At 34.6% G+C, this 25,512-nt stretch overlaps 8 protein-coding genes across 8 annotated transcripts; 6 read left to right on the top strand and 2 right to left on the bottom strand.

Annotated features, from left to right (window-relative positions):
- Positions 1 to 57: 57 nt before the first annotated feature.
- Positions 58 to 3,234, top strand: MONOS_8218 (putative tRNA (guanine-N(7)-)-methyltransferase subunit TRM82; the record flags this gene model as incomplete). The annotated part of the gene is made up of 6 exons (XM_067878609.1): positions 58 to 221; positions 283 to 982; positions 1,106 to 1,206; positions 1,373 to 1,699; positions 1,871 to 2,279; positions 2,582 to 3,234. 6 exons carry the CDS (start codon positions 58 to 60, stop codon positions 3,140 to 3,142), a joined length of 2,262 nt encoding a protein of 753 aa, XP_067735788.1. The 3' UTR covers positions 3,143 to 3,234.
- A 1,562-nt stretch (positions 3,235 to 4,796) lies between these two features.
- On the top strand, positions 4,797 to 6,047 carry MONOS_8219 (putative Signal transducing adapter molecule 2; the record flags this gene model as incomplete). The annotated part of the gene is made up of 4 exons (XM_067878610.1): positions 4,797 to 4,858; positions 4,913 to 5,044; positions 5,174 to 5,385; positions 5,519 to 6,047. The coding sequence occupies 4 exons, from the start codon at positions 4,797 to 4,799 to the stop codon at positions 5,773 to 5,775; spliced, it is 663 nt and encodes a 220-aa protein (XP_067735787.1). The 3' UTR covers positions 5,776 to 6,047.
- Positions 6,048 to 6,358: 311 nt separating this feature from the next.
- Positions 6,359 to 7,150, bottom strand: MONOS_8220 (uncharacterized protein; the record flags this gene model as incomplete). Its single annotated transcript, XM_067878612.1, has 2 exons — positions 6,359 to 6,542; positions 7,059 to 7,150. 2 exons carry the CDS (start codon positions 7,148 to 7,150, stop codon positions 6,359 to 6,361), a joined length of 276 nt encoding a protein of 91 aa, XP_067735786.1.
- An 884-nt stretch (positions 7,151 to 8,034) lies between these two features.
- On the top strand, positions 8,035 to 10,421 carry MONOS_8221 (putative CID domain). The gene is made up of 6 exons (XM_067878613.1): positions 8,035 to 8,171; positions 8,245 to 8,355; positions 8,458 to 8,536; positions 8,602 to 8,727; positions 8,779 to 9,577; positions 9,658 to 10,421. The coding sequence occupies exons 1-6, from the start codon at positions 8,037 to 8,039 to the stop codon at positions 10,130 to 10,132; spliced, it is 1,725 nt and encodes a 574-aa protein (XP_067735785.1). The 5' UTR covers positions 8,035 to 8,036; the 3' UTR covers positions 10,133 to 10,421.
- Positions 10,422 to 11,018: 597 nt separating this feature from the next.
- MONOS_8222 (putative Ubiquitin carboxyl-terminal hydrolase) lies at positions 11,019 to 13,856 on the bottom strand. The gene is made up of 4 exons (XM_067878614.1): positions 13,801 to 13,856; positions 13,067 to 13,690; positions 11,873 to 12,949; positions 11,019 to 11,698 (listed from the first exon to the last, which is right to left on the bottom strand). Exons 1-4 carry the CDS (start codon positions 13,814 to 13,816, stop codon positions 11,562 to 11,564), a joined length of 1,854 nt encoding a protein of 617 aa, XP_067735784.1. The 5' UTR covers positions 13,817 to 13,856; the 3' UTR covers positions 11,019 to 11,561.
- A 27-nt stretch (positions 13,857 to 13,883) lies between these two features.
- Positions 13,884 to 22,448, top strand: MONOS_8223 (putative LONG-CHAIN ACYL-COA SYNTHETASE 6 family protein; the record flags this gene model as incomplete). The annotated part of the gene is made up of 19 exons (XM_067878615.1): positions 13,884 to 14,069; positions 14,122 to 14,217; positions 14,314 to 14,558; positions 14,630 to 14,892; positions 15,056 to 15,529; positions 15,762 to 15,869; positions 16,229 to 16,516; positions 16,798 to 17,944; positions 18,269 to 18,402; positions 18,761 to 19,652; positions 19,708 to 19,727; positions 19,832 to 19,963; positions 20,024 to 20,167; positions 20,218 to 20,509; positions 20,603 to 21,297; positions 21,443 to 21,560; positions 21,746 to 21,861; positions 21,965 to 22,176; positions 22,244 to 22,448. 19 exons carry the CDS (start codon positions 13,884 to 13,886, stop codon positions 22,373 to 22,375), a joined length of 5,694 nt encoding a protein of 1,897 aa, XP_067735783.1. The 3' UTR covers positions 22,376 to 22,448.
- A 6-nt stretch (positions 22,449 to 22,454) lies between these two features.
- Positions 22,455 to 24,519, top strand: MONOS_8224 (putative ribosome production factor 2). The gene is made up of 5 exons (XM_067878616.1): positions 22,455 to 22,885; positions 22,941 to 23,046; positions 23,100 to 23,269; positions 23,359 to 23,605; positions 23,822 to 24,519. The coding sequence occupies exons 1-5, from the start codon at positions 22,469 to 22,471 to the stop codon at positions 24,274 to 24,276; spliced, it is 1,395 nt and encodes a 464-aa protein (XP_067735782.1). The 5' UTR covers positions 22,455 to 22,468; the 3' UTR covers positions 24,277 to 24,519.
- MONOS_8225 (putative pre-rRNA-processing protein ESF2) lies at positions 24,501 to 25,451 on the top strand. The gene is made up of 5 exons (XM_067878617.1): positions 24,501 to 24,635; positions 24,703 to 24,954; positions 25,012 to 25,098; positions 25,156 to 25,280; positions 25,334 to 25,451. The coding sequence occupies exons 1-5, from the start codon at positions 24,539 to 24,541 to the stop codon at positions 25,379 to 25,381; spliced, it is 609 nt and encodes a 202-aa protein (XP_067735781.1). The 5' UTR covers positions 24,501 to 24,538; the 3' UTR covers positions 25,382 to 25,451.
- The last annotated feature ends 61 nt before the right edge of the window (positions 25,452 to 25,512 follow it).

The following is a 25,512-nucleotide window of genomic DNA, read 5'->3' as shown; positions in this document are numbered from 1 at the left end:
TCTCCAGAAGGGAAATATATTGCAATATGTACATTACAAAAAATTTATATACTGCAAATGCAGCAAAAGCAAGTATTTGATGTGTTTTCATGTAAAGAAGGCACAATTCAGCCATCTCTTGCTTGCTGTTGGCTTCGAAATGAAACGAGATTTATATATTCAACAGAAGAAAAATCACTCGTTGCATATGACATTAAAGAGCAAAAGCATTCGATGCTATGGTATTTTAATTCAATTTTTTATTTTTTTAAATCAATTTTTAAATTTCGTTGTCATAACAAGTTCACCAAAAAAGATATATGGAATTATTTCTACAGCTGATTCTTCTTCAATTATCTGCTTTGATAAGCAAGGAGAAATATTTCAAATCTCGATGAAAGAATTTCGTTTTGGCGATGATATAGAAATATCAAATAGCACTTCTGATACATCTTTAGCGATGGGAATTCGATATCTAATGGGAAGCAAATCAACGTTAACGTGTATGTCCATATCTCCAGATAATGCTTATCTCGCAATTGGAGATAAAGATGCGAAAATTAGAGTAACATCATATCCAGACACAAATAATATTCTTTCATTTTGTTTCGGCCATACTGAAGCAATATGCGCAATTGATTGGATTCCCGCATCATTTTTATTATCATCTAAGTCGCAAGAATCAAAGGAATCAATTAAATCTGAAGCTGATCAACTTCCAACATATCTTATAATTTCTGCTTCTGTTGATGGATCGCTGAGGGTCTGGAACCCAATAACTGGAAAGCAATTAGGATGTCATCTGTTTCCACCATATCTCGGAAAAGATGAAGATGAAGCAAATGCAGAAGATGGAGATATGATTGAAGAAAAGAAGTCTGAAGATGGGAAAGAGAGAGGAGAAAGAATTGTTATGTCAGCTCGAGAAAAGGAGATGCTCCAATTAAAGCAATATCAACAAAAGAGGCAAAAGCAGAGGAAAATAAAACTTGAAAAGCAAGTGGTTTGTATTTATTTTTTCTTTTTTTTTATCAAAAGATTATTTCTAATGACCGTTTATGATTGAAATTACGTTTTTTTTTGTTAATTTTGAATAATGTTAATATTTTTCTTTTTTTTCATTTAGTTTACTCCTTCGGATATGTCTCTATCTGTGCTGTCAATGAGCATTTTTGTTCCTCCTCTTAGCTCTTCAATCCCTCCAATAATTGCCCTCATTCGCGAAGGGTATGTCATTAAGTGAATGAAACTATATTTGAAAAAGAGAATGTTTCTGATGAATTAACTGTGATTCTTTCGTTGAACTTTCTTTTAAATTGATTTTATTATTTTGTTTGTTTTATAAAATAAACAATTTATTTTCTGTATTTTATTTAATTGTTATATTCAACAGACTTCCTGAGATTGGGCTGTTTACCATCCAACCTTCATCCAAAACATCTTTGCTTTCAGCAACAACAGAAGCTTTGCATTCTCTTTCTTCTTCTTCTTCCTCTTCTTCTTCTTCTTCTTCTTCTTCTTCTTCCTGCCCCAGCCGCCACTGGTGTCTTCCTCCAATCCTCACTCCTTCTCTCTTCCCTCCGCCTTCTTCCGCTCCTCCACCTTCTTCTCTTCTCTCCTCTCCCACTTTCTTCTTCCCTTCTCCAATTAGACAACCACCACCCCCTCTAACTGAACTGTCTCCATCCATTTCTTCTGTTGAGGCTTCATCTGAAAAGGGGTGTGTGATTGTGTTTTAGGCGAATTTTGTGTTTTATGTGAATGAGTAATATTTCATTTTTATATTTATTTCTCTTTTTCTTTTATCGTTTATTTATTTATTTATTTATTTATTTATGTATTTATTTATTTATTTTGTCAACATGAACAATATGAATATCAATATACCCAGTGAAACCCCAACCGAAAATGACTTGAGATGCACCTTCACTTTCCTCACTTCTGTTTCTCTCAGACAGAAAAAAGAGAATCTCAAAGAAGGTTCTCCTTCTGCCCTTCTTCCTCTTTCTGTGTGTCTTCTTCCTGTCATCAGTGATTGCGAATCAACTTCTTCTTCTTCCTCCTCCTCCTCCTCTCCTTCTCTTTCTCTTTCTCTTTCTTCTCCTTCTCAGTTCAAGCTCCTCTGTTCTCTTTCCTCTCTTCCTTTCCCCACCCTCCCTGAGTCTTATTCTGCTGCCATGTTCTGCTTCCCTTCTGATTGCCACACGTTTCCAGTGGCTTTGTCATTTGATCTTCAGATTTCTGATCAGAAGAAGAAGAATGACATTCTGGTGAAACAGAATGAGAACGAACAGTTAATTGTGTGTTTTCGGTTTCGATTTCTTTGTATTTTTATTTTTGTTTTTTATATTTTATTTTTATTTATTTGTTTGTTTGTAAATTTTTAAATTTATTTTTTTTATTTTTATTTTTTTTCTTGATGATTGTTTTTTCTTATGAATTGTCTTTTTCTTCTTCTTCTTCTTCTTTCTTTCTTTCTTTCAACAATTGATTCATTGTTAATATATATATACATATATGTCTATCATATCATATCACTCATATATATATATATTCATTCGCAATCTTAAATGCCTTTATTCATATTTCTTCTTTCTTCAAGGAACACATTGAATCAATCATGGCTTCTGCTGAAAGCTCCAAAGAAAAACCAGACGAGGCAGAAAAAGAAGAAAATGAAGAAAAAGAAGAAAAAGCAGAAAAAGAGCAAGGATCAGAGCAAGCTGCGAAGGAAGGAGCTGAAATTACCACAAAAGACGCAGCTGAAGTGAAACCTGCGAAGAGAAAGCGAAATCGGAGGAGGAACAAATACAACAAACAGAATGAATCCCTTAGTGCTCAACAAGAAGGAGAAGGAGAAGGCAGTGTGAAGAAGGCACCCGAGTATCGTTTGTCGCTCGATGCATTGAGAGCCTTCCTTCCCTCGCACCACTTCAAGTTCTGGGCGCGCTCGCGTCTTGTTGACCAGCGCTTCTCTTTCTTCAACCCTACTGCCTTTGGCGAAGCAACTGGGGTGGTTCAAAAGAAAATCTGTTTGTCTGGTGAGCAAGAGAAAAATGGGGAGGGTGAGACAAATGAGTGTGATGGGAAACAGGAAGAAATGCAAGAACTGATGGGAATTCAAGAGCCTCTTCCAATCAAGCGAGTTAGATGGAGAAAATAGATAATTTATTTTATCCTTTTTTTTTCTTTTTCCTTTTCTTTTTCTCGCGAAAATGTCAAAATCGAAAAAGTACATTTCATATACCATTAAATACCTCATAATGTAATGTTAATTTTGTGTATTATTCAAATTGGTTTTCTTCAAAAATCCAATTTTTGCAATTGAGTCTATGGGACATGATAGCGAAAAATAGGGAATGATCGAATTTTTATTTTTTGTTCTGCAAACATCACTTATTGATATAAAAGAAGTGAAAGTTGCAGTGATTTAAATTGATTTTATTTTGAAGAAATGATCGAGATTTGGAATTGGATTGGCATTATTTAATAGAGTTATTTAAGATTATAAATATTTCAAAGCGAAATTGTTAAATAATAGGTTTGTGTGGAATGTAGTGATGAATTTTTATGATAATGTTTTGAATATGTGATGAGTATATCGAGGCATTTGCCTGATTCAATATGAATGAAACTATCGAAAAGCTACCAAATTTTTCTGATATTTTTTAAATGAACGATTGATTTTGAATGTTTTTTTTAATAAATTTGTGCACTTATCATTAATTTTATTCAATATTTTTTCTAACATTTTATTTGTATTCACAATAATATTTTTATTTAGGAAGAATTAATCTCTTTAAGTTTTGTGATTTTTTTTGATATTCATTTCACACATAATAAAAATAAAAATAAATAAACAAGTGAAAAAAAAAATTTTTTTTTGAATGGAACATCATAACAAAATTTTTATGAACCGATTTATTTTGTGGAATAAAAAAATATTGAAAACTATTTATTTAGCAATTTGCAATATATATTTTTTTTAAGTTTAAATCAAATAATGTGTTTTTGATTTCATAAACGTTGACCGGTTTAAATCTTATGCAAATTATCTCATAAATGAAAAGATAATCGTCATCATTTCACCAGTTGTCGATGTATAATTGAATTTTCCAAATGAAAATCAATAAAACTTGATTTCACTCAATATACAATATTTATTTTAAACATCTTATGAATTCTGTTCAAATTCTTTGTTGTTTTCATTAATCGAAATGGTCAATTCATATGTTTATATTGGGAAGAGATGATCTGATAATAAAGAGTTAGTTTTCATGAATTTAATACGGGATTGATCTATTGTGATTATTATTTAAGCTGTATTTTTTAAATACTTTATCAATAATTATTAATTATAATGATGAATACTACTATGACTACTATGCAAATGACTATGCCAACAACCATGACTATACCAACAACCCCAATGAGCCGTCGTGTTTTTATCGAACTGGGCGGGGGTAAAGCAAAAGCTGCCATTAAAGGAGAAGAACACAAGCTACATTTACAACCGTTTAAGGAGTGGCACAAGAGAGAAGATCGAGAGTCTTATTGTTGCTCCTCCGGACGAGATTCAAGTTCAGAATCAAGTCAGCACCAGCAGCAAAACAGAGTTGTACAAGACTTACAACAAGTCGTCGTCGTTTCCTTGCGGGACGATTACGTCGCAAACCGAGAAAATTGTAACTTCGTTGATTTCTTCAACGAAAATAACTTCGGCATGTATCAGTCATTCTCACGGAACACTCGAAGACCCCCCAGTGTGTGCTTGTAAGGCGCCTAAAAACGCCTGCGCTGTGAACGACATCGAAGATATGAAAGAAGGAGATGAACACGGACAAGTAATTTTTAATACACGAGCAGTTCTTGTGAATTCGTGTGAATAATTTTTATTTTTTCTTGTTTTTCCTTTTATTTTATGTTTTACTAGGGATTTCACGTTAATAGCCAATCGAAAGGATCTCAAATCTTTTCGGAAATGCTTAGAGGATCCAAAAGCATCTCAGTTTTTTTTCACCATCTTTGATGCCTCTCTGCCGTTCCATCAGTTTACATTTTCACTGTTTGTTATTTATCCACTGCCCATATTTTGTTATCTCAATTATTTTCATTCATTTTCTTTTGTTTAAAATTGTTATTTTGTTTCAAATTCATGTGATAATCATTAATGTTGTTTTAATATGACTTTTAGTGGAGCAATGAAAATGTTGTCTGAGCCGAACGCTGGAGGTCACAGCGAACAATCAGAGGCGTTGTCATATGAGCTGATGCATCGCCTCTTTTCGGCTGAGCTTGTGAAAACAGAGATGGAGATTGCGTATACAATTCAGAACTGGAAAAAAACTGATTATCTTTGTTCGATTGGTAGTCATCGAGTTGGAGTGTCTGTAACTCGAGCTGTTGGTATGATTCAAAAAAATTTATTAATGTGATATATTCAATTTATTTTATTATCAAAAATTCATATTCAAACTTCTGAACCTTTTTTTTTCATATTTTATGAATGAATGCATTTTTTTTTTAATTTTAATTAAAGGATTTCCAAGCGAGACGGACTGGAGTGAATCAGATGCAGTTGAGCTGATTCAAAAGAAGATGATTGGTGTTTGCATATCGAGCAAAGGAGCTTGTGAGAGAGACGAATGGGAAAGACAGATATTGCATATTTGGGTGCAGCGTCCTGAAGCTGCCCGCATGCTCATGCATGCTTATCACGCCCTTCATCCAGCACTTCGTGCAAATACTGTTGTGATATGCACTGTGGCTGGAAATCACAAATGGATATTTTCCTAAAAAAATTATTTTTTTTTCGAATTATTTTGTTTCAATTTTTTAGGAAAACAACACTTTCCATTGAATTTTATTTGAATTAATGTTATGAACTGTAATTTTTTTTTTTGATCCTTTTTCAAATGCATACACTTTTTTTTTTTAAAACAGGATAATTTTATTTTATTTTGCATTTATTCGTTTATTATTAATTACATATTTTAAATGCTGTCTTGAGGAATTTTAAAGCATTTCATAATTTTTAAACAATTAAACTCATTGAATGAATTAATTCATCTTCACTGAAATTTCATTTGCATTGTTGAATTATTACTGGAGGCAGAAAGAATAAAATTAAAAATGAATATGATTTGAAAAAGACAAACAAAGAAACTTTTTTATTATTGAAAGTGAATTACATTTTCATAATTCTCTTAATTCTCCTTTGCTTTTTTCTTGAAAGATTGATAAAAAAAATGATTTGAACTTCAGAACGGCAAATGGTTCTTACAAGCCACCTCACAAATCTTTTGAATACAAAGAAATAATTAAAGAGAGCATGTTGTTTTTTAATTTTGTGAAAAATGATATGTGAAAAGTTCTGTATTTATTTATCAGCCTCCAATTCAGATGCATCAGCTCCATCCCCAGCCCTATCTGATGATGTGTCTGTCACAAGTTCAAAATCGGATTCTGAAGATTCTTCTTCGTGTAGCATTTCAGCTCCAGCTTCTTCTTCCTCTTCTTCTGGACCAAAAACTTTATCCTCAAGAGCTTTGTATTCTTCATCACTGTATTTCATCACATTCGACACAAAAATAAAAAAAATCAACTTTTCGATTTTTGAAAAACAAAAATGAATAGATAAATTTTTGCATTCTGTTTTGTCTCACTCCATGTGAAGGAAGGAACTCATGAAGGGAAGCCCACAATGCTTCATTATGATTTGTGCAAGCACCAGAAATTGGATTTGAATAAGAGAAAAATAACATTTCATGAAAAAAGACAATAAAAAGAGATAATAAAAATCAACAAAATGCTCGGAATGATTGACAGTCTTGTGTGCGAATCCATTCTCACTCAAAGAAGAATATGGTTTCCATTGGTCAGAGTAAATTTCTGTTCCAGGACGAATATATTTTTTTATTAACGGAATTAATGCTGAAGCAGATCTGTTTGCCACAGGGAAAACAAATGCTTTTCCTCCACGTTCCTGAGCACCGTAAATCCAAATTTGCTTCTTAGCACGTCCTAATAAAAAAAAGTCCAATTAATAATCAAGTTATAATAGAAAAAGAATAAAAAACCTCTCTTGTATTTTCGCCTTCTCCGAAACAGCTTCGTTTATTTCCACAATGCGGCCAGGATCTCCTATGGGAGTTTGGATTCCTCCTATCATCTGAGAACATGTTCGCCAACAAATTCAAAAATAATAAGAAACAGTGTGTCTTTCGCATGAAGTTTGAGGTGATGTTTGTTTTATATTGAGATGATGGTAAAGGAAGAAAATGACCAGAATAAGATTTGAAATTGAAAGCATAGATTTAGAGAACGGAGTTCCTGTTCTAAAATAGACTTCTTATCGACATTTGCGACATCTGAAGAATCATTTTCCTTCACTTCCTCTAATTAAAATCATTAATGAACGACAAGTTGCAAATGGGCATCTTCTGATAGTGCTAATCACATTGTCGTGAAGCCATTGCATGGTTTCTCCATTATCGCAAAAAATCTTCAACAAATTCTGTTTTTCTTCTATCAAATGATTAAATGTTTAACATTCGTTATTGTTTTTGGTATAATATGGGTGATAATTTTTGAAAGTTTAACATTTTTTGTCGTATCGATAATGCAAAATATATGTGTTCATTGATGATATAATTTTTGTCGTTGAAAAATTAATTAAAAATCGCTTGAAATCAGCAAATGTTGAAGATGCATTAAAAACAAAATTATTCTTATTTTAATGAAATCACTTTATTGATAATTTAAACCCCAAATTTCACACAACGTTAAATCCGAAAATATTTATTGAAAGTATTTAATTTTTGAAATAACCACTTAAATATTTTAATGCACTTTAAAAAAAAATATTTTAGAAACAAGAGTCAATTGAAATGCTTAACAATGGTTGAAAAATTGAGAACAATATTTCAATATTCAAATTCTTTATGTTAAAAATTTAAACAAGTTACATCTTTTTACGTGTGCGTGTTGTAATTTTCTCCAGGTACAATTTGAAATTTGAGATATCATTTTTCAACAAAGATCATAGGAACCCTTAAATGGAAGAAAATACATTGGGTTCATCACTTTTAAAGCCAGATTTCGAATCTGCGCTGGTAGAAAACACACGAAAACTTCCTATTTCTGCAAACAGAATTACAAACATAATTAGAGCTGCTTCTCATTATCTAGATGTTTGAAATTACTTTTAATTTAAATGGTTAAAATTAGAATTCTTTCATAATTTTCATTTAATTTCATAAAAAGAAACCCGAGACAGTTGCAACTATCCTTGAATCTTTTGTCCAAAATCCCGAGCAAGTTTCTCTGAAACTTCCTGGGATGTATGTTATTGATGCGCTATGCCGTCAAAAAAAAGTTTGGACAAAAACTCTCTCATAATTGAATTTAACTATTTGCTTTTCAAATACCTTATATCTATTGATATTGTTTGGAACATTCAATACATTTGAAACGCAGGATGGCTCCGTTTTCGAGAATGCTTTTAAACCTAATATTTTATTAACAGTTGCTTCCGCAATGAAAACAACCGCAAAAGGTATCGAAAATTCATTTTATAATATCATTTTAAAGTTTTTAAAAATTTACACAATTTTTATTCAGATCAAAAAGGAATGAAAAAGCTTGTGAACATGTGGAAAGTTCATGGTATTTTTTCAGAATGCATAAATGATTTGATATCGATTGTTGAAATGGATGTTGAAGATCAAGAACAGGAAAATGCAAAAGGTTAAATTATTTTTTTGATTGTAGCTTTTCTATAAATTAATTTGAATTTAGATAATAAACCTGTTAAACCTTTTAAACCTACAATTAAAAAGTTACGGCCAACATCACCAACGCCAATTGCAAATACATCACAATCAAATGCGGAAACAATTGATTCTCAAAATTCACAGATAATGCCTGAGCAAAGCAACCCCGAAGATCTTGATGTTCTTGCTCTTTTAGAATTAGCAAAGAAGCAGGAGCAATCATCTTTTCAGCAAGACTTTATGGCAGGGCAAATGGGGCAGCAGAATCCAGTTGGCTTGAATCAAAGCATGCCACCATTTGGAACATCTCAACCTTATAATCAAGTGCAAATGCCAGCTATCTCTGATTTATCACAACCATTAAACCAGATGGGGCAAGCTTCTTCAATACAGCCTCAAATGCCTTTATCTCAACCCAGTGCACCAGCGCCTCAGTCTACTGGAGCCGCTCCGGCACTTAGCGAGAACGACATCTCTATGCTGATACAAACACTGCCGACGCTTGCTCCGAAGGATCAAGGGCTGATGATACAAATGTTGATTGAGGTGGTAAAAGAATCGCCTCAGTTTGCTCCTGTAATTGATCAGGCTATTGCTGCTTCGACAACTGGAATACTTTCTCAGGTGTCTGCGATGAATACTCAGCCACCGCAGCCTTCGAGCGATGCTTTTCCTCCGTCCAGCTCTTCTTCATCCAATATTTCTGATCATTCACCACGTCACCATCAGAAATATCCCGATCCCTATTCAGCTCATTCCTCTCAACCATTTCACGAACAATCAAACACAACACATTTGAACCCGCATCATTCTTTATCTAAAATGTATGAAATTTCTCTCAACTTTATTTTGACTTTAAGCAAATGACACGTTCATTGACTTAATTTTTTTTTTCACTCTTCAGTGATTACAAGTCTGATAGTTTTGAACGAGACCGTCGAAGGCACAGAGCAATAAGCAACGAAAGGGACATCAGTGAAGGACGTAGTAGGGACAGGGAAAGAGATTTAGACAGAGAGAGTGAAAGAGACAGAGACAGAGAAAGAGAAAGGGAAAGGGAAAGAGAGATTAGATCAGGAAAGAGAGTTCATCGTAATGATTCGTATGATTATGAAAAAGATTGGCATAAAGAAAGAGACCGCCGGCACGACAGAGATAGTCACAGATCAAGAGAATATGACAGAGGAAGGGATCGAAGCAGAGATAGAGACAGTAAAGACGATCTTTCTCATAAAAGCAGGCCTCGAAAAAGTGGATGGGATAATGCAAATTATGAAAGCAGATTCCCGTTGCAATCCACGTCTTCAAGTAGTAAATATCATCAAAAAAGTAATGAAGATGAGCTTTCTGATAAATGGAACGAGAATCTTTTGTTATAATATCTGGATTACCAGTCTTAATTTTCTTACAAATACACCCGAAAAATTTACACTAATACTCGTAATTCTTCAATGATAGCATAGTTATGTTGCTTATGAAAATTAGTTTTAATGTTGAAATTGATTTTTTTTTCTTCAAAGATATCCCAAGATATTATTTTCTTAAGCCAAAATTTTGAAACATCTTTTGTCTTGGGCTTATTATACTTACAAAGACAATTTCATGATATAAATTAACTTCACCTTTTTTTTTTAAACGAATTATTTTGGAGAAACATAACCAATTCTCGATATATTCAAGTTTAATCTTTTAATGGAATACATCGCCAACTGAAGCTCCTGGACTTTTAATCTTTTTGCACATTTATTTTCTAATTTGTTAAAATAACAATTGATATAATCTCTATTTGAAGCCGAAAAATTCGAAGAAAAAATATTTATGATTTTGTTTCGACAGTTGTTCTCAAAAAAAGTTTTATGGAAATCAGCTTTTCGCTGTATGAAAAATTCCTTCATTTAATATTATTCTTTCTTGAAAGTTATTGTTAAAATTTTGGTAAATAAAGAGTTAAGAATTATGAAAGTGAAATTTTCGAATCCGAATTTGTGAGGACTGGCAACTGAAGAAATAATTTATCTACAATTAATTATTGTTCTGTGTTTAATAAAAATGAAAAGTTGAAGAAAAAAAAATTACATGGATAGAGTTTGATGCTTTGAAACACAAAAACTCTTTTTTCTTTATCCAAACACTCAAAATTAAAAGCATAGAATTGTGCCAATTAATCCTTTCTTGCAACAACGATTTGTTTTTAATTATCTTTAAACGATTCAATAACTTGGTGCAATTCATGAAATTCATTTTGCTAAGCGTTGTATTGTTTGCTAACCGAAAAAAAAAAAAAAACAATCGCAATCAAAATGTCATATCAATAAGAAAGCAACTGCGAGATAACAAATTTGTTTGTGAGCGAGAAAAAAAAATGGAAGCAAGAAGGAATATTGAGAAGAAGTCATCGAAGTTGAACACACGATTGTGAGAAAGATAGGAAACTGCTAATTACAAAGAAACAAGACAAAGAATGAAAAAAGAAAAAAGAGATGCAGAAAACGATGAATGAAAATAGAAATTAATGATGAGATTAACAATGTTCATCTTGGGCTTTCTTATAAACTGAAAAAATAAATTTCTTTCTTTCTTTTTTTTTTTTGCTGTCTTTCTGTAAATTTGAACTTTAAAACATTCATAGTCTTACTTTTTTTAAAAGAGATAAATATGCGCATTGTTCAAAACAATATGAGATGAACAATTAATAAAAGAGAAGGAAAAAAAGAACCAAACAGAACAATTTAATTATTATTATTATTTTATAAAAAAACGAATCGAGAAATGAATGCTAAACACTTGCTCACAGCAATGGTGCAATGTTTAATCATCGCCCATTCTATCCACAGAGCGGTAGAACATCAGATAATTTGTTGGGCGCTCCCCTCCGCCAGCAAGATTTTTGATGTCGTCGTCAGTGACACGAGAGACGATCTTGTCATTAAAGTGATACCAGAGATCTGTAAGTTAGAAAAAACAAGTAAAAAACATCAAAAATTTAAATAACGAAGAATTTCATCGAAATAATTAAAAAAAAAAATATAAAACGAGAAAAAAGGAATCAAATTAAAAACAAAGAGATAATTTATTAAAATTTTCTATTAAAAATAGCAATAATAATATGCACAACACACCTTTCCTCCTCTTCACCCAGCACATGTAATGCCCTCCTTCTGCATGCTTCCCTTCGTGGCACACAACAGCATACAGCTCATACACCCCAGTTGTCGGTCTCCGCGGCCCAACCAGCGAAAACGGCTCGGTTGTTGAGAACGGATCGACAGTTTTTTCTTCTTCGGCTTTTGGAGATGCCTCGGCTGAAGGAGTCGACGATGACGAAGGAGTGGCAGAAGAAGATGCACTGGGCTCAATGTCCATTACAATTGAGTCCTTCTTTTCTTTCTCTTTCTCTTTCTCTTTCTCTTTTTCCAACTCTCTTTCCTTTTCCTTTTCCTTCTCTTTCTCTTTCTTCTCTTGCTCCAACTTCAACTGAGCTTCTCTGTCTTTAATTCCACGTCCTTTCAGCCTTTCCTTCTCCAACTCCTTCTCTCTCTTAAAGATAGCCTTTTCTTCTTCATTCTCCAAGTCCAGCTTCTTCTCCAAATCCTGCTTTGCTTTCTCCATCCGCTCGTCTCTCTCTCTTTTTAACTCGTCTCTTCTGGTTGAAAGCAGCCTTTTCTGCGACTCTGTGCAGAAGTCGTACATATCCAAGTACATGCCATAAGCCATCTTCTTCAGCACTTTCACACGATGAGCGTCAGCACGTGACAGCGTTTCTTTCTTCCTCCAGTCAAAACGAGATATGTGAAGAACAAGATACGGAGGTAGCATCGAAATCTTCTTCTCTGTGGAGAACATCGCATCTCTGCCCAGCACATTGCTGTGCTTCATGATCGAGCCTGATAGCGAGTTGCGGACACCTTCGTTCAAGTACATCGTCGCTTGGTCAATGGGAATCTGCAGCTGGAAGAAGTTTTCGACGGAAACGGTTTCTTCGTGAAGTCCTTCCGGAACAGAAGTTGAAGTTGAAGAAGAAGAAGAAGAAGATGATGATGAAGCGGTTGGTGAGGATTTAGCTTCTGATGCTGCATCTGGATCCAATTCCATATTTTTGTATCTAACTTCGAGCTTGCCATCGAACAGCTGCTCAACAATGTTTTGCGGAGGCCATGCTGTTTCTAATGTTTTATCTGCATCATTTAAAGGAAGTGCTATTCAATCCAGTAAGAATGAAATAATCCAGATGCATTATTCATGTGCATATGCATTAATATGAAAATAAAAGTTGTTCATAAAAAAATTAATGAAATATAAAATTAACAACAAACCAGGAACATCTCGAAGTGTAGACATCAATTCAATAAAGCATTCTTCAGCATCCTGTTGAAGTGGAAAACCTTGCTCTGTTTTTTGATCAAATTGTGGATATTTCTTTTTGAAAGCAGCAAGAATCTGTACAGGCACAATTGCTTTTGTAGATTTATGGAGCATATCAAATGTTGAAAAAAGCAATTTCGAAAATCCATTCTTTGAAGCTTTACTTTCATCTTCTGAAAAATTTTTAAGTGAGCCATAAAGTTCAGGAGTATAGCGCAAAGCTTGAATTACTGAATTGAAATAACAAGTGTTTCCAAGATTCTCAATTCCTGCAGGTACAATTTCAGCTCCGACCTTTCGTTTCTCTTCTTCAGTCAAATCCTCAATAAATTTTATAGGTTGTTTTGGACCCAACGGTACTGCGCTAGCACTTCCAACCATCATAATTGGAGCATTTTCTTGGATATTTAAAGTAGAAAGGTCCGTATCATCTTCAATCTTCTTTCCTTTAAAAAGAAGCTTCATGCGATCACCAGGGACATTTGTCAATGACATCAACTGTGAACGGAATAACGCTCCAGGTTGAGAAAGATCAATTGCCACTTTTATTGTTTCTTTTTGCCATTTTACGTTCACTTAATAAAATATGTTGGATAAATTTATTGTTCCATGGAAAAATGCCAAAATGATAAAAAAGTTAAAATAACAATTAATCCAATATAGCTTCGAGAGTTTCAAAGCAGACCATTAAATGTGGACATTTTTTCTCCGAAATTGTTTTCTTGCGATCTTTCGATCTTTAACCATTCTAATATCTAATTTTGAAGAATGAGTATTTCCACATTATCTGCTGAGAATTCACAAAAAAATAATGAAAAATTAGAAAATAAATTTACAGAAATACTCAATCCAGCTGGATACAATCTTCACTCACTTTTTCAAACTTGCGCGCTTTCATTTAGAGATATGAACTGTTTTGGTCAGAGGCAAAATGCACATATACCAAAAAGCAGAGTATTTTATAATTTTTATTTATTTATTTTTAAAAATTTGTTCAAAACAAAAGGGTGCCTTTCAATGGTTAACATATGGAGCTGTTTCCGAACTTGTTTCGTACATTGGCTCTGGTCTGGCAGCCATCGGATTAAAGCCTCATGATCATGTTTGAAAAACTTTTCTTATTAAAAACAAAAGAATTTTTTGACTTTATTTATTTTTGGTCGTCTTTTCTTCTTCTTTTTTAATCATCTATCAAAAGGTCGGAATTGCAGCCAAAAATTGTCCAGAATGGAGAATAACGGACCTTGCATGCGCAAGACAGAATTTTGTTTCAGTTCCAATTCATGATGCAGGCCTCATCGCAGACAACCAATTTATTGTTCGTCATTCTGACATTAAAGCGATTGTATGCTCAGAAGAAAAATTGAGATTTGTTTCCGATGTGATAAAAACTGGAACAGTTCCAAAGCTGCAAATTGTTATACTAATTAGTTATTCTGGAAGGTTTGAAATATTTTGAAAGTCATTGACAATACAAAATGCATTTTTTTCAAATTAACGCGATTTTTTTATAGAAAACGTCATTATCATGGAATAACGCACTTGTTCTCTGAAATCATCGAAATTGGAAGAACGCATCCGCATCCCGGGACAGTTGCATCTCCCTTTGATCCAGCAACGATTATGTACACATCCGGAAGCACAGGAGTGCCAAAGGGGTGTATCCTAACTCACTCTGCTCTTATCCATTCAGCTGCAATGCTCCTTCAAAGAATACCTCCTCCTGTCCCGCGGCGCCACGACGTACAAATCGAAGCATCATCATCACATCCAACTGGTTTGGAGACTGTTTTTTTCATAATTTTTTGGTTAATTTTTTTTTTTGAATTTAAAAATATCTTCTCCTTCTTTAAATGTTTTATTTATTTTTTCCGTCTTTTTTTTATCCCCCCCCCCCCCTCCTCCTCAAATGTAATTTTTTTTTAAAAATAATACCTCAGCTTCAGGAATGTTCACAAGTCCCTTTTCCCTCAGCGCCCAGTCTGCACAAAGCGCTTCTTCTCAGTCTGCGCCTTCAACATGGCCTCGACTCCCCAATGCAGAAGAAGCAGCATATCTGATGGCTTCAGATGCAAGCGCCTCTTCTTTCCTCCCCAGCTGCAACAGAGCAGATCTGCCTTCTCCTTCTCCTTCTCCTTCTTCTAATTCTTCTTCTTCAGAATCCTCCAAAGAAGACACGTCATTCCCACCTCTTTCCTGCTCTCCCGTGACAGCTTCTTCTCCTTCCATTCCGCTGGTTGCCTCAGCATCCATCGAAAGAGATGTTTACTTGTCTTTTCTTCCCCTCTCTCACATAATGGAGAGAGTCATTCACATAGCACTGCAGTGTATTGGTGCATCTATTGGCTTCTATTCGGGTGACTTAGCTCATCTGAGCAGCGATATTGTGGAGCTGAAGCCGACGATCATTTGCGGTGTGAGAGGAGGAGGAGGAGGAAGAGGAGGAAGAGGAGGAAGAGGAGATTGAGAAATTGAATGAAAAAATATTTTTTTCTGTTTTTTGTCTTTATGAAGAAAATAAATGAGTGAATAGCGAATAATAATACTAATAATCATTATTCTTAATTATTTATAATATTTATTATATTTTTTTGCTGAAATATGCTATTTTTGTATTTGTTCCCACATATCTTCCTCTTTTTTCAGGTGTTCCTCGTGTGTTCTCCAAGACGTGTGCCCGCATCAACCAGCAAATCACTACAAGCTGGTTTTTCAAGCGGTGGATTTTCAACCAGGCATACGCTGCTAAAAAAGGTGGGTGAAATATATTTGAAGGAAATTTCGTTGTTAAGAGGAAAATGATTTATTTTATTTTATTTTATTTTATTTTATTTTATTTTATTTATTTATTTATTTATTTATTTATTTATTTATTTATTTATTTATTTATTTATTTATTTATTTATTTATTTATTTTTTTTTTTTTTTTTTTTTTTTCTAAACAATGCAACATTATTATTTTCCCCTTCATTTATTTTCTTTTTTATTTCCATTTCATAACTCTTTATTCATTTTCCTTGCTCCATATATAAAATTTCTCTCTCTCTTTCTTTCCCTCATTCACAACTACACATCCTCTTTCCACCCTCCCACTTTCTCCTCTTCTTCAACAGCTGCCCATCGCACCTCCCCTCCATCCCCCGTCCCTTCCCACCTCCAGCCCTCTGCGCTGCCCTGGTACGACCGCTTGATCTTCAACAGCATCAAGCAGAACTTTGGTGGCCATGTCCGTCTGCTTGTCTGCTCAACCGCACCTCTGCCGGCACACCTGGGGGAATTCATGTCGCTCGCACTGGATGCGCCGATGATCGAGGCGTATGGCACAACAGAGACGGCTGGAGCTGCCTCGACGACACTCTGGAACAGATACGATGGAGGGAATGTGGGGATTCCACTGAAAGGTTTGTGTTTGTGTTTGTGTGTGTGTGAATGTGAATATGCATGTATGTGTGTGCGATTGGATGTTAATGTTTATGCTTATGATAACAACAATTTTTTAAGAAGAGCACGAATTTAATTTGAATGATGTGCCTGCTTTTTCTTTGAAACTGAATGTGTTTTTTAAATGTTCTTTCTTTCTCTTTTTCTTTTAAAATAAACATCTTCACTTCCTTCTCATTTACTTCTTCTTTCTTCTTCTTCTTCTTCTTCTTCCTCCTCTTCTTCTCTTTCATTCGCTCAGGAATGGAAGTCTGCCTCGCCGACATCCCCGCCATGGACTATTCCGTCTCCGATGTGCCCCACCCCCGCGGTGAAGTGCTTCTTCGTGGCAGAAGTCTGTTCAGCGGATATTACAAAGACGAAGAACACACGAGGGAAGTGCTGACGAACGATGGCTGGTTTCGCACGGGGGACGTGGGGATGTGGATACCGGCTGGGTATAAGGAGGAGGATAAGGAGGCGTTTGGAGAGGAAGGAGAGGAAGGAGAGGGAGGAGAGGAAAGAGAAAGAGAAAGAGAAGGAGGAGAGGAGGAGAAGGAGAAGGAGAGGGAGAGGGAAAGAGAAGGAGGGTATGAAGGGAAGAGCGATAATGCAGTGAAATCTTTTGATCTACCTTCACTGGCTTCATTTTCAAAGGAAGAGAAAGAAGGAGAGAAGAATAATGGATCATCATCATCATCATCATCTCCTTCTTCTTCCTCTCCTTCTTCTTCTCCTTCTTTTTCAATGTTAGCATCATCATCATCTTCTTCTTCCTCTTCTTCTTCCTCTTCTTCTTCCTCTTCTTCCTCTTCTTCCTCCTCCACTTCACCATCATCTGCCTTCGACACCACATCCACTCCACCTCAAAGCAGTTCATTTACTCTTTCTCCAACATCTGACGCTCAATCTTTACCATTCGCTTCGTGTTCTGCTTCTTCCTCTTCCACTTCCCCTTCCTCTTCTCATTCTTCTTCTCCTTCTCCTTCCTCCACTTCACCTCATTTTGCTTCTTCTTCTTCCTCTTCCCCAAATTCAAATGAAAACACCTCTGGCTCTTCTCTTTTCCCTTCATATTCTTTGTCTCATTCACAACCACACGTTCGTTTTTGTCAGTCTTCTTCTCCACCCACACACTTTTCATCATCATCATCATCATCATCTTCTTCTTCTTCTTCATATTCATCTCCATCCATGTCTTCTCCATCCACCTCATCCACCTCTTCTTCTTCCACCTCTTCTTCCTCTTCTGCTTCCTCTTCTTCTCTCTCCTTTTCTCCTCCTCTTTCTGCTGCCTCACCACAGGGAATGTATCCGGGTATCCCATTCTCTCTCCGCATCATCGACAGAAGGAAGAACATATTCAAACTGGCACAGGGCGAGTTTGTGTGTGCAGAACGATTGGAAGAGTATGAATATTGGAGGAGGGACAAAAAAAAAAAAAAAAAAAAGTAAAAAAAAAAAAAAAAAAGAGAGAGAGAGAGAAAGAGAAAGAGAAAGAGAAAGAATTTGCTGGTGTTGAGTTTTGTCTGTATTTGAATATAAACTGAAAAAACTTTTTGAATTGCATTATTTTATTATTTTTTTAATATTTCTTTATAATTAATTCTCATTCTATTTACTTTTTCATATATATGCATGTGTTCATATGCATATTTTATACAATTTATCTCATTTATTTATTTATTTTATTTTATTTTATTTTATTTTATTTTATTTTTTTCTCCCAATAGAGCATACAGTCGATGTGAGAGCGTCAATCAGATAATGGTGTATGGCCCACGCACGTCTTCATTTCTGGTTGCAGTCGTGACACTCGACTGGGAAAACATCATGACACGCATTGCACCTCGATGTGTAGGGTGGGGTATGTGAAAAGAGGGGGAAAAGAGGGGAAAAAAGGGGAAAGGGAAAAAAGGGAAAAGGGAAAAGGAGAAAAGGAGAAAAGGAGAAAAGGGAGAAAATGGGAAAGGGAAGAAAGAGAAAAGAAGAAAGAATATGAATGAGCTGAACATGGCTGTTGATATCACCATTATTATTTTTAAGAGTTTCTTGTGTTCTTTTGAACTCAAAAACTTTCATTATGCATTTTCCTCTCCTTATTCTTCTTAAACTTCAAAAAAAAAAAAAATAAATAATTGGCAATGCATTTTTCTTTATTCTCTTCCTTTCTTTATTTTAAATTTTTTTTAAATAAAATTATTTATTTATTGATTTTCTATCAGACATTGCTCCGATTGTCGACAACTATCTGCAGCGTCTGACTGAATGGCACGAGCAGATGATTGCCTTTGAGAAGGCATCTGAACAACAGCAACAATTGCAATTACAGCAGCAGCAGCAGCAACAACAACATGATGATGAATCAAAAGAACAAGAAGGAGAAGGAAAAAGAGAAGGAAAAGAATCACTAAACACTTCATATGATTCTTCAGACAAAGCAAATGCTGACAAAACGAAGGCGGCCGCAAAAAAGCCCGCAACTCAGCGAACAAACGCCCCAACATTCTCATTTGGCGGGCTCAGCACATCGTCTGCCACTGGAGCCAAAATAGGATCCATAACAACACACATTAATTCTCCGAACTCTAATTCTCCGGGTTTCACTTCTTCTTCTTCTTCTTCATCTTCCTCTTCTTCTCTGTCTTCTTTTGGTGATAACAGCCCAACTTTATTATCTTCTCCTCGCACCCCAAGCGCTTCAATGAGCCCTCGCTCGTCTTTCAAAACACTTTCTCCATCTTCTTCCTCTTCCTCTTCTTCATCTCCCTCAACCTCACCTTCCTTATTCCCCCATTCGCCTCTTCTCCACCCATCCTCCACCACCCCAGTCACCCCACCCCAGCCACCTCACTTCCACCCGCAGCAGCTGCTCCTCCTTTCACATTCTCCACTCATCCAGCGCCTCGTCCTGAACGACCTCGCCCGTTTTCACGAGCAAAACCCGCAAGACTTGAGGCATTTTGAGGCTATTCGCAACATCGTTATTGCGCAGGAAGAACAATGGGACACATACAATGGGTTTTTGGCGGTATCCGGAAAGCTGAAGAGAGACCTCATAAGGAGGAAATACGAAATCGCGCTGAATGCAATGATTCAAGACATTGAAGAACAAAAGTTTGTTTTATTTGATATTTTGATGTTTGATTTAATTGTTATCTTTATTCTTTAGCAAACAATCCTTGGCTCATCGTTTTGGTGATTATTCAGACTGAAAAAATAAATCACATAATTTTATTGTATTATTAATTTTGTAACATTTCAATTCCATCTTCATTTTCTCAATTATTTTTTAGTTTTAAAAATTTCACAATTTTTTAAATATTATTTTGGGCTTACGAATAAAAATTCGTTCAAATTCATGGATACCGAAACAATTAGAACGATTTCCGGATGTTTTGGAAAGCACTTTTGCATTGTCACTCCTGGTTTGAAAATTACTATGCGAGAATCATGGTTTTAAAACATTGTTTTCAAAAAAATTTCAGTTAAAGTGGGCGGTTCATTACCAACACCAAAGCACGGAAGAATGCTTTGCGACATTAATGGAAGAATTGCAGGAACTGTAGGAGGAGGAGCACTTGAAGGATATATTGTTTCTACATGCAAAAAAATCATTGAAAAAAAGATAGGTATTTATTTTTTTCTTTTTTAAATTTCAAAAAGTATTATCATTAAACAGACTTTCCAATCCTTCAGACAATTGCTCTTACAAATAATAAAGCGAACAATCTTGGAATGATTTGTGGAGGAAAAGCAACATTGCTTATCGAACCATTACTTCCAACAACTGATCCTTCTCTTTTTGAATCATCAGAAAGATGCGAACAACACAAACTTGAAACGGCAACAATTCTTAATTCAGTACAGCTTATGGTTCAACAATTGACAGGAACATATGAAACAGAAGCAAAGGAAGAGCAAGGAAAAAAACAATTACGACATTGCTTCGAAACGATGAAAATAACCCAATGGTTTCTTTTTTTGACAATACTTAATTATTATAATTTTTTTAAACTTGGAAATCGTTGTAATGATGTTTATTGCATCTCTTACTGTTGAATCAGCGAAAAAAATGTGGACTCGTTAATCAGTGCACTAGCTGATTCTGATGGAAGCTACTATGCAAGACCAATTCCAGTTACTGTGGAACGTTTAACAACAGTGTTTGGAAGAGATAATGATCCAGAGTCTTCTTCACATAATCCAGCGAAGCTGGTTCATTCTATTGGCTCACTTGGAAAATGGAAATGCTGTCAAACTTCTTCTTCTTCTTCTCAAGTTCCCTCTTCATCAACGCTGCCATCTTCGGAAGGTTTGATTCCACTTGATGCCGTCATGGAATCCTGCTTAGCAGACCATTTCAACGATGATCTTTTCGGAGATATAGCTGTATCAGTGCTTGTATCATCAACCACGCACGAATGTGCAGAAACCCCAAAAAAAGGAGGAAAAGGCAGTTTGGCTTCGCTTTTGGTACCGCCTTCGTCTTGTTGTCCTTCCACATTTGGAGCTCCCCCACCGCCTGTTCCTCCGTCTGATCCATCTTCTTTTGACCACATCACTTTTAACACAACAGAAGCCTCGTCTTCGTCTTCTCCTTCTTCTTCTGCTTCGCCATCGTCTTCTCCTTCTTCACCTTCTTCCTCTCAGTCTCCATCAGATTCGCAACTTGTCCATTTTGCTCCATTTATCTTTGTCAATTCTGTGTTTCCACTGCCCAGGCTGCTTATTTTTGGAGGTGGCCATTGTGGACATGCAAGTTTGTGCTATTTATTTCTGTTTATTTTGCAATCATTTTCAATTGAAATGCATTTGTTCTTTCAAATTTTCTAATTTCATTTATGTTTTCATTGAATTTTTTCGACGATTCAATAAAATTTGAAACATCACTTTCCTATTTCAAGTGTATCAAGTTGCAAAGATAGCAGGATTTTGCGTTTCTGTCTTTGATGACAGAGAAGAATTCTGCAACAAAGAGCGATTTCCAGAAGCTGATTCTTGTAGAGTCATCGACTTCAAAAAGTGTGTTGCTATTCTTCTTCTTCTTCTTTTTCATTCACAATTTTCCTTTATTTATTGAACAAACTGATAAAAACAAACATTCTTGTCTCATTTCTTAAAATGAACGAATATTTGTTATCTTTCTTATTTCTAATTTTCATTGAACGTTAACCTTCTTTTATCATATCTATTTAAAATATCAAAAGGGATCTTCCAACGATTGTCATTGACACAGAAACATTCATCGTTGCCATGACAAGAGGACATTCATTTGATTACGATGTAGTCAAACATGCATTGCCATTGAGACCAAAATACATTGGTTTGAAGATTTTTCTTTTTCTTTTTCTTTTCTTTAATTTTGTTTTTTCTCTATATGCTTATTTATTGCTTCACAAATATTCATTATGACTATCAAAAAAAAGGTATGATTGGAAGCATTGCAAAATGCACAAACACATATCGCCGTCTGATGAGCGAGGGAATTTCATATTCTTTGCTGAACTCTCTTTTTGCTCCCATCGGTCTGAGAACAGGAGGAAGTGCACCTGGAGAAATTGCTATTTCAGTTATGTCGCAAATTTTGATGGTTAAATATAGGCAAGGCATCGATTGGCAAGATGACTGGAAAAAGAGAGTTTGACTTTTCTTTATTGTTGTTATAATATTTTTTCAAAAATTTCTATCAAAAATAAAAATTTCAGATTGAAGAACTAGAGAAAGTGAAGGAACAAGATCACGTTTGCTGCGAATGCTGTGATGATATTTCTGCAATTCTTAGAAGTCATCCTATGGCTATGTCATTACCACTTGATGATTTTAAACATACAAAATAATAAATTAATCCCAATTAAAAGAATTGTTTTATCAACAATTTTTGATCTGTGATCAATTATTTAGTCGAAAAACGGAATTAGTCTTTTTTTGAGATGGAAAAAGAATTCCAAGATCTTTATAAGCAAATAAAAAGGACAAAGGACCCCCGTTCAAGGAGGAAACTCCAAGAACGAATGCCTGTTTTAGAAGAGAAATTAAAGACACCACTCATTATATCTGGAGGAAAAACAAATCCAGCAGTTAAGGAATTTTTGAAGGATATAGCAGTATTGAAGCGTCCTTATTGCATTTCCTATAGTAGAAATCATGATATAAGTCCATTTGAACAAGATGGAATGGAGCAGCTGCAATTATTCGCAAAAAAAGTCGATTCTTCATTATTTTTATTTGGACAATCGTTGAAAAAGCGTCCAATGTCTGTTATCTTTGGAAGAATGTTTTCATATCAAGTCACTGAAATGGTCGAATTATCAATATTAAGTTATTCGCCAATGATGGAATTTGCTGATGTTTGCTAAATTTTTTGAAAATCTTTGAAAAATTTTTCTTTATTGTGTTTTTTAGAAGGTCAAAACTCCAGTTCAACCAGGTGGTAGACCATACATGCAATTTTGTGGTGATTTATTCGAGAGCAATCCTGTTTTTTCAGCAGCTCAATCAATATTACTTGGTCTGTAATTTTAAAAGTTTCGTAATATTTCATCGAGACATTTTGTTCTACAGATTTCTTCAGAGGTCCAGTAACTCCTGAAATATGCTTATCAACATCAAACGTTGTCATGTCATTTTTTGCTGTACCCGGAGTTAAAGACGGATCACCTCAAAAATTGGTTTTGAGAACTTATGCTATGGAAAGCACTGCAACTATGGCAAATGACATGGAAGCACAAAAGGTTTGTTCATTCGTTACCTCATTACAAGAAAAATTAATTTTTCTGTTGATAAAAATTCGAATTCGAAAAATTTTCGAATAATTTTCCAGGTTCCTAACATTTCTCTAACAGAAATTGGACCATCTGCCATTTTCACCATACAACGAACATATCGTGGCTCGAACGAGCTGATAAAAGCCTCTTTTGCTCAGGTGAAGACACACAAAACACTTCGGAAGAACATCAAAAAGGGAATTATTCCAGGGTTGATTGAAGGAAGAGTTCACATACAAAAACAAGATCTGAAAAAACTTGAAGACAAAGTGAAGAAAAACAAAGCATTGAGAAAGGCAAACGGTTTGTTTGAGTGCGACAAGCCAAAATATTTTTGATGAATGAGGATATTTCAATTATTAATGAAATGAAATATATTTCTTTGAATAATTTTTGGGTGATTATTTTTAATTGTACTTGATTTTTGAAATAATAAATTTGATTGTATATTAATTTCTTCATTTTTTAATGTTTTATAATACTTTATTTTCATCTTGTTGATTTATATGTTATTTGTAGAAATTGCGAAGAAAGCTCAGAAAGAGTTGAGTGAAGGTGCTAATGAAGAAGCAGGGAAAGAAGAGGATGACAGCCAAAATGAAGAAGATGAAGAATTAGACGATGCTTCAGATAGTTTTGATGATGAAGATGATGAAGATGAAGACGGAAACGATGAAGATATTGCTCCTGCAAAGCGTCAATTAAAAGCAGTGAAAGAATTATCGTTAAGGAAACACGACAAGGATGAAGGAGAAAATGACGGTGATGAAGAATCTGATGACGAAGATTATGATGATAATGATAATGAAGCTGAAGATGATAGCGAAGAAGATTATGGTGAAGGTGATGAAGAAAGCGAAACGGATAACTTTGATATTGAAGACATGGCAAAAGTTGTTGGAAGCGATGATGAAGAAAGTGAAGGAGATGAAAAAGAAGATAAAGCTGGTTCAAGTGAAAAAAAGGAGGAATAAACAATTAACTTTCATTTCACCATGCAGTGTGTAAATAAACATTTCACTCATTTACATAATTGCATAAAAAATAATAAATATCACGTCAATTCTTCGTTAAATTTTTATTTTTGAGCGAAAATGGCTTTGAAAAAGACGATGTCATTACACATCTTTGAGATTGTTTTGTTTGCTAAGCGTTTTTGAGATAATGAATGATCAATGACTAAAATGTAAATAATGTAATGGTATAGATCAGAATTAGATATTGATTATTTTTCCAATGGAAGAAAATAAAGATAAAGAACAAAAGAAAAAACCACAAAAAGCGAAGGACATTGCACAAAAAATTCGTAGAAAAGCAGAGAGACTTAATGCTGGCATGCTATTTTTAAATTATGTTTTTAATTTATTTCACTTCGTTAAAAAATGTTATAAATATTATAGAGGAAGAAAAGCATGGAATAATTTATATTTCTCGTGTTCCCATGTTTATGAAAGTCGAGAAGCTCAGATACCTTATGTCTGAGCATGGTGAAGTTGGCCGAATATATTTGAATCCAGAAACAGTCGAATCTCGGAAAAAGAGAATAAAAAGTGGAGGAAATAGAAAGACAAAGTACATAGATGGCTGGGTTGAGTTTATGGACAAACGCATTGCAAAACTCGTTGCCCTTTCACTTAATAATACTCCAATTGGTATGGAAAATACTTTTGAATTTGAAAATCTTTCAAGTTTTTGTAATAATTTTTCAGGAGGAAAAAAGAGATTCTATGCTCAAGATTTGTGGAACATTAAGTACCTCCCAAAGTTCAAATGGCACCATCTCACAGAAAGAATTGGTTTGAAAATTTTAAATATTTGATTCATTTGCTCTTCTTTGAAAAACATGGTAACAGCTGTTAATCGTGCTGAACGTGAGGCGCTTTTGAGAGACCGTTCAACTGATATTAAAAAAAGTGTAGCGTATGCACAGGAACGAATCGAGAAGGCGAAACAACAAAGATCGAGAAAAGAAGTAAAAGTTTGAAAGATTTTCTTTCATTTATTGAATGCTATATATTTTTATTCTTAAAGCTTTTCAAAAAGGAAGCACAATCAAAAGCGAAAAAGAAGAGTTCATAATGATAATTCATTTCACATAACCACTTCACCAATTAAAAATTTTATTCAATAAAAGCATTTGAATAAATGGTGCATGGCTTATGTTTTATCTCCTGAGGAATTATAAAATGGTATAAAAAGATAACAGCAGA

This window comes from Monocercomonoides exilis (genome assembly GCF_001643675.1).
Source record: "Monocercomonoides exilis strain PA203 chromosome Unknown scaffold2-2631571, whole genome shotgun sequence".
Lineage (NCBI taxonomy): Eukaryota > Preaxostyla > Oxymonadida > Polymastigidae > Monocercomonoides > Monocercomonoides exilis.
The sequence above is the reverse complement of the archived record's forward strand: the minus strand, read 5'-3'. Positions and strand labels throughout refer to the sequence as shown.